The following is a 7,875-nucleotide window of genomic DNA, read 5'->3' as shown; positions in this document are numbered from 1 at the left end:
TGTGCTTCAGAGAACAGCAAGACAAGAGTTTTAAGAGTTTTAAGAAGTGAGATAGATGAAGCACAGGGGGTTGCAGGGAGAGGACTAGAAAGACTGTATGTACACAGTGTACATAAAGGAGATGGGGAAAAGTGGCTAACAGGGCTTTTACCCTTCCCAGGATGGGAAGGGCTGGAAGTAGGAGGGCTCTCGAGGTGAACAGGAGTAGCTGAAATCAGCAATAGGCAGGTAGAGCTTGGGAGGGCATCAAAACTATGGATGCTGCTAAACAGTTTAGGCTGTAAAACGGGGAGGAGGCAAGATACAATGCAAGAATCAATCAAGAAGTTACATACCTTAAAGCCTAAAATGAGAATGAGCCAAAGATCGGAATAGAGTGATGCACAGGACTGCACCCGGCTCACTGAGCAGGTCATGCCTTTCTCTGTCGCCTAGAAGGCAAGGGGAAGGCAAAAGTGAAGGCTGCAGCCCTGGCACGGACCGATGGGAAGACACATCTGAGCTGCTCTCCTTTGTACATGTCTAAAAGGAGAGGTCAAAGCTGGTGCAGGGGCAGAGGGTTAAAGTGAGGAAGATTTTGGCATTCTGCTGCCAAAAGGGCTGGTTAAACATTTCTCTAAAGCATCTGCAGATGTCATGGACCTCTCCTGTGTCACCCAGGCGACCTGCACAGACCTGGAAATTCTGAAATGGGCTATCAACTCTGTAATAGGCCAGAAAAAAACCCAATCCAGAGTGCCCAGAAGCTTTTCTGACTTGTTTTTCTTTCTACCTCTTTTTTTAGACAGCACCTCCAAATGCCTGGCCATCCACTAACTATGTCCACAGAGTTCAAACAGGACACGGCAAAACCCTCCACTGCCCCTCCTCATCCCTTTACCCGCAGGGAGACGCTGAGGCTTCGGAAGCACTGGACTGGATCAGAGAACACCCACGTCAGGAGCAACACAGCATCTGCCAGCACCAGCGCTGCCACCATCGCCAGCAACTGGAGGTCTTTAATGATCTGCAAACACACAAGAAAGAAATGTTACTATGGGGAGCAAATGGACACCAATGACCTTGCTCGATGATGAGGCTAGGACTCCACCAAGGAACAGTCAGCCTGACAGCACACATGCTTGCCTGTAGAGTGGAAAAACTCCTGCCTCATTGCACAGGAATAAATGAGGGGCCCATGCCCAACTAGGTGTGAGGCTAGACCTGTTGGTGTGGCATCTATCCCTGTCATGTGCCAGTTTTATCTGCTATCCCACACTGGTTTGGGACTTGCTGGTGTTTGCCCTCCTTGGGAAGTTTTCCTCCCTCCCTTCCCACCTTGGGTGCTGTGTACTCACCACTCGCTTGTCTGGCACCCTCTGGGTGAACACCTTGTAGAGCCGCCAGCTTTTCCCCAGGACAGGGCCAAACACCAGGGAGGTCCCCACACACAGCAGACAGAGCCGCATCTGCCAGGGGGTCAGAGTGAGAGAGCTGAAAGTGTAACCTGTGGAGTTTGCAGGTACACCCCACACCTTCCCACCCAGGGATGCAACAAAGATGGGTAGGGACATGTCTGTGGTCTTCTGGCTTCTAGAGGTTTGTATCAGACACTAGAAAGTTGACCACGGGGTGAAATAAATGAAAAATCATGTATTCCTCTGCAGGCATGCCTGCTGCCTGCCTTTTCCTCCCCATCCCTAGAGATTCCTATCAGAGGAGCCGTCAGGAAGAGCCAGGCAGCTTGTGAGCAGCTGGGGCATGATAGGTCCCAGCACCAATAAATCATTTGCTGGCACCTCCATTAATTACCCTGAGCACAGAAGCTGAGCAGGATGCAGGGTGTGTGCTCTCCCACATCCCTCTCTCCCACAGAGATGCATTCCTAGTCTTTGGTATGGTAGGGTGGCTGCGTCAGGTCAGGACATGAGGGCTCATCACACAGGTGAGTGTTGTGATGAAGATCTGTTCTGCAGCCAAAAAACTCACCTGCAACCTTCCTGCACCTGTGCTACATCAGGCAGTGGCAGCTGTATGGAGGATCCCCATCTGCATTTGGGCTCCTCTCTCCCTTCTGCACTTGTACAAACCCAGCAGCCTGCCTGCCTGTGGGACCTCTCCCCTAGGGACCTGCCTAGAGTCTCTTCCTCATGCGGATGTGGTTTGCACAAACAGTGAAGGCTGTTTAGACAGAAACCATCTGGTTGTGTTTTGCATATGTGAAAACCACAGCCTGGCCAAGTGTAGCCAGTAGTGAGGTGGTGACAGGCTGTGGCTAAGACAGAGCAGGTATGAACAGGTGTGTGCCTGCATGCATGAAGATACCCATCCCAGCAAATCCCCCGCTCACCTGAATAAGCTTTTCCACCGAGTCTCCAGATGGCAGGCTCTGCTCCTGAATCCCAAAGAGGTAAGCACTTGTGTAAGTCAAGCCACTGCCCAGCAGGGTCACAATGTTGAGATTAGGGCTAGACATCTTCACGATCCTCCAGGAAACAAAGCAGGGAAGGTGGTTGACAGTTATTGAATGTAATACTGACCTGGCAGGAGAGGGGCAAGGTGCCCTTGCAGGGATGATGATAGCCACAAGGGATGCTGACACACTGTGCACCCCCCAGCCTCTGCTGTTCACAGCTGCTGCAAAGGCTCAGCCATTGCTTCATGGTGCATGCCCCATCCTCTCCCCTGTCCTGCTGGAGTGCTTCACTATCCTTAAAATATTTGTTTTGCCCTACCCCAACATTTCTGCTGTAGAGGGGCAGAAGTGGAAAACCACACCAATGTAGCCCAGGGTGACTGTCCCTGGCAGTAAGCTTTGGGTGTGACAGCTACAAACGCCTCCAGGAACAGGCTCTTCCCACTGCTCCTTCCTCTGAGGAGATACCTCCACACTCAGCACAGTCTCAACTTCAGGAAGCCGCCAGCAACGTTCAAGTTACAGACTCTCCTCTGTAATTTCACTCCATTACTCATAATCCTGTAACTGTATTCAGGAAGGGGAGAATCAACCCACCAATCTCTCATGACCTGTCACCCTTACCCAGCACGCCCATTGAGCAAAAGCTGTAGCTCCTGCCATCCTCGGGCATAGCTCTGTCCCTTCAATCTGCTGTCAAGTCATTGCATTTCTCTACCCTTGAGCTCCCTCCTGGCTTGCTGCTTTGCAGACGCAGAGCCTGGGATTCAACCTGGCTCTCTGCCTCCCTGCCTCAGCCTCTGGGGAAGGATATTCACCAGCTCACCCTCTCAGCTGCAGGCTGAAAAATATCTCCTTTGCCCTCCCAGGTTCAATAGGCAGACTAGTATTTATTTACTGCAGAGCAAATAAATAACACACATTCACTACAGCATGAATATCTTCAGGGGCCTAAACAATTTGGTAATCAATTAAGGTGGCCACCAACCTCAACACCACTCAGTAAAGCCAGTGCTTCGGATTGGGATGCAGGTCATGCAGCTGCTGCACTGCAGCAGGCATGGGGCTCACAACACAAACCCTTATGGGCAGGACCCTCCTGACTGCACAGTGGTTGCTAGAAGCATTAAGTTCCTTAATGCAATCCAAGAACTGAAATAGCAGCAGTCCAGACTGCACATAGATGCACATGTCTGTACAAAACAATGGCAAATTGAGAGCAAAGGCCTTGCCAGGTGAAGCCTGGGAGAGGGAGGTATCTCTGGGGGAGGAAGCAGTTGAAAGACCAAGGGACGGATGAAACTGAGGAGAAGGTAGCAAGGAGGTAGGTGAGACATCCAGAATTGCTGCGGAAGGCTCAGTGTTGGCTGAGACACACTGAGCTATGAGGAATTGCTGTGCCTTATACTTGGACTTATACTGCCTTCAGGGGAGTGAGAAATTTTACATCCTCTCTGCAGACTGAACACCATCAAGGAAAGCCACACTTCACCACCAGCTTCTCAAATCAATGAAGATCATATTCCCCACCAATATGGCAGCCATCAAGACCAAAAAAGGTTAGCCATGTCTTCAAACTATGAGTGGCCCAACAGCAGGAAGGATATGGGCACACTGTGGGGAGCATGAGGAGCTATTCTGCTCAGAGTGATACTCTCAAGACTGTGGAGCAGGAAAGGAAACCAGCTCTCTTTCTGCTTCACTCCTGTTGATGGTTTTATTGACTAGCATCTTCAGGTTGAGACCATGCACTATTGTTTGTGCCATTCTGGAGGGCATCCATATAATCACAGAATTATTAAGGTTGGAAAACACCTCCAAGATCATGGAGTTCAACATTTGATCAAACACCACCATGTAAACTAAACCATGGCACTAAATGCCATGTCTAGGTGTTTCTTGAACACTTCCAGGGATGGTTACCCCACCGCTTCCCTGAGCAACACATTCCAATGCTTGACAACCCTTTCAGTGAAAAAATTCTTTCTGATGTCCAACCTGAACCTCTCCTGATGCAGCTTGAGGCCATTTCCTCTTGTCCTGTTCACAGCCTTTGGGAGGAAGGGAGCAGTCCAAACAGAACTGTCTCCACCAGTCATCAACACTTGCTTGTCATGCAACATCCTTGCTTGTCCTGTGCTGTTTCTTCAGGTTTGTACCCTCCTGAACCTTAGGTGAGAGCCTAGTCCTGAAGGAGCCTGACTCCACTGCTCCAGCTCAGAGGAGCTCTCACAGAAGAAGAAGGAAGCTCTTACCTGTTTTTCCTGAAGCGAATTGTGAAGATGAGAAAGAAGAGTGCTAGCAGGACTCCTCCAGTCAGGAATGTCCACACAACTCCCAGGAGACCAACAGAGAAGGATGGGGAGCTCTTCCCACTGTGGTCAAAAGAGGTCTGTGGGAGGCAAAAGGGATGAGAAAGAAGAGGATGTTGCTGGAGCTCCCAGTGAAGAAGGTCCCTGTTTTAGCATGATCACTCCCACAGGTGCTCCTGCTCAGCCAGAAACCACATCTCCTCATAAGCAGCCACCCTGGCATGAGACCAAGACCCACAGGCAGGGCTTGGGAGATGTGTGTAGACAGGACACGTACTCTGCCACTTGCTGAGTGCAGAGGAGGAGAGGGCAGTCCAGGAGCCCTCTTCTTATGGCCAACTAGTCAAACATGCAATGAAGCTGTACAAGTGACTCATAAACCTCAGGCAGCCCTGGCTGTGGGAGAGGAGAACATGGGCAATAGGTCCCCAGTGTCCTTCTCTGAAAGAAACCACAGGAGAAAGGCCTCATGGTACCCTAGTTCATAGCATGCTTCTTTGGGAATTTAGGTAGGGCATCCTGGACTCCCACCCTTACCCCTCTATGCAGCAGATAACTGGCCAGTCAGCTGCTGTGACTGGGAGCCAGCAGCAGAGCTGCCAGTCCATGCAGAAAACACAGAAAAAGGAGTGTGACAGCGTTTTTCAGAGGCATTACACAGTGACACACCAAGCTGGGCTCCACCCGTCTCCTAGCTGGCTGGAAACTAACCTGGTCCCAGGTAGACATCAGCTGAGGACTGGCTTTTGAGGGACACTCCCAAAGTGGGTATGAGGGAGACACCTCTCTCCTTGCACACAATTGACTTTATGGGTTTAAATCTCCAATTAAAAATATGCTATCTCCTTACTAACATAAGATAGATAAAATGATCCTACATGAAACAAGAAACCTGTTTCCGCTGCGGATCTAAAATACTCCAGCATTTTTAACAGGGTGTGCATGTGTGGATTCATTCACACTTACTATGCGTGCATGTTACTGACATTTTCTGTGTTCTGTAAAAAAAAAGCATCACTTTTACTTAAGTGCTGGCACATCCCCTTGAAGGAGGTGAGGAGAATGGGATTTGAACTTGGATCACACACCTCCTCACTATCTCTTCTGGTGTTACATCCTTTCTCAGGTATTCCAGTTAGTCTGCATGCAATTTCTATGGCAGAAGACTTTTCCTGACAGTTGCCACAGCCCTAAACTCCCAATTTTCCCAACAAGGTCTGAGCTGTTTCTGCTTCCAGCCTTGCTAGAAATAAATCTTCAGGGAGAAGTAAGGCAGTTGTCTGAAGCCAATGCCTCATCTCCCTCTTTCCCAGTCAGGCTTCATCTCCTGTGGGTGAGCAATAACAAGGCACCGCTTGGGGAATTAAAGCCAACACATAATTCTTAAAACAAAACCACGTCACTGCCACACAAGCACGGCTGATCCGTGGGCTCCTGGCAGCTCATGTACTGGTGCTGGTCACAGGGTGACTGGGTAAGGCAAACCCCTGGCTGGGAGAGACATCCAGTCAAGAGCTGCTGCAGCAGTATGCTGGGGTACAGCTGCATGCCCATCTCAGCCTCACTTTGCAGCAGAGTGGAGGCATCCCTGGGGGAATACTCATATCCTTCCTGCAAACTGCCTCCCACCTTCTCTTCCCTCTCTCTATGCCCTGGGGAGTCTTTCAGCTCTCTGGGAAATGAAGACTGCACTAGATATTGGAGATGGTCAGCCCCCCTCCCCTTATACCAGGACTTGCTGTGCAAACACCCCATCATTCAGCACTAATCAGGTCCATCTTCCCACCTGACTGGAGCTGATGGGGCTGGTACAAGGCCATAATGCCATCATTTTCTGTGTCCTGCCTGGCTGAGCTCAAGGATAACACCTGGCTTTTGCCAGAAGGGTGAGCAAGGTGGATTCAGCATTCTGGGGTGTCCACCCTTCACTCCCAGACGCACCCACCAGCAAAATCTTTTCACCTCTGGCTGCACCGTCTTCCCAGCAACCACGCAGGGATCAGAAACACCCCTGTGGTCTCCACCTTTCCTTTTGGAACAGATGCCCTCCCGCCCAACCAGTGTTTCTCTGGATGTTGATGCTACTTGAAGTTGATGGAGCGCTTTGTTTGCTGCTGAGCAGAGTAAATCCTGGTCCTAGCAGGGGGAATATTAATTGTAAGGTAGCTGCCAGAGCCAGAGGAGCCAAGCAGCTTACAGTCTTCTAATTAAAGGCCCATGGTCATGCAGGACGTGATGGAGAGCTGAGCAGGCCAAGCCTTGCCAGCCTATCCAGCAGCCTCATGTGGTGCCAACTGCAACTGAGTGCATCCCAGTGTCATTTCTACTAGCTTCCTGGTGTGGGAGGGAGGTACCATTTATTATAGATGATAATTTTTAATTAAATCCTGCTCTATTCATATTTGAAAAGCACTTTGAAGTTCCAGGGGACAGGAATGGTCAAGGGCAGATGAAGCCATCTCAGGCCAATCCTAAGTACTTGTCACACTGGCCAACACATGGAAGAGCTGCTTGACATGACTTGGCTGTTGTGGATGCTTCCCCACCTTCTGGGTAACTGCTGGGTGTCACGTAGACTGGGCTTATCTTGGAGGCCAACCAGGAGGTGACAGCTGGCTGCCTTCAGTTGGACTGGGATTGCTTGGCAGCTGCGTCCCCCTCTCCATCCCCCCACCCAAATCCACCTCTGCAGGGCAAACCTCATGTCCCAGAGTGCTCCCCTGCCTCCGTACATACCACTGTTACAGTGCAGAGCTCCTGCAGTGTGCGCTGCTGCTCCTGGCTGCCAACACTGGACCTGCCATCGCAGAGCTCAGAGCAGTTGAATCCCGGCTCCATAGCACATCCTCAGCCGTCATCCAGCCGTACCTTCACCCCTACTGGAAGGACAAGCGTTGGTTTTCTCCAGTGAGAAGAAACCTTTGGCATACACCATATCTCCCCATCAGTAGGGTGTAGTGGAGGGGTACAGCACACCAGGGCTGAGCTTACCCAAACTGATGCAGTGCACATCCAGAGCCAGGACAGGGAGCGCCCACCTCCCAGTGCTGCTTGGGGTGTCCTCTGCCGCCAGGTGAGTCAGCACAGAACCTGGGTTCCCACGGAGCACAGTGGCATCCCGAGCACTGCTATGCCACCCTGCAAACCCAACACATGTTGAGGTCACGG

General features: G+C 50.8%; 1 protein-coding gene across 1 annotated transcript in view; it reads right to left on the bottom strand.

Moving 5' to 3' along the window:
• Nucleotides 1-7,545, bottom strand: part of GPR156 (G protein-coupled receptor 156) — a gene marked incomplete at its 3' end in the record, with an annotated part of 14,399 nt that extends 6,854 nt beyond the window's left edge. Inside the window, exons 1-6 of the mRNA XM_009074019.1 lie at nucleotides 7,444-7,545; nucleotides 4,651-4,787; nucleotides 2,330-2,465; nucleotides 1,338-1,448; nucleotides 881-1,006; nucleotides 336-431 (exon numbers count right to left, since the gene is read on the bottom strand). Of these exons, the coding sequence (XP_009072267.1) occupies nucleotides 336-431; nucleotides 881-1,006; nucleotides 1,338-1,448; nucleotides 2,330-2,465; nucleotides 4,651-4,787; nucleotides 7,444-7,545 (708 nt within the window). The remainder of the gene's footprint in view (nucleotides 1-335; nucleotides 432-880; nucleotides 1,007-1,337; nucleotides 1,449-2,329; nucleotides 2,466-4,650; nucleotides 4,788-7,443) is intronic.
• Between the last annotated feature and the right edge of the window lie 330 nt (nucleotides 7,546-7,875).

Source organism: Acanthisitta chloris, unplaced genomic scaffold, assembly GCF_000695815.1.
Source record: "Acanthisitta chloris isolate BGI_N310 unplaced genomic scaffold, ASM69581v1 scaffold18984, whole genome shotgun sequence".
Classification (NCBI taxonomy): domain Eukaryota; kingdom Metazoa; phylum Chordata; class Aves; order Passeriformes; family Acanthisittidae; genus Acanthisitta; species Acanthisitta chloris.
This window is presented reverse-complemented; position numbering and strand designations above follow the sequence as displayed.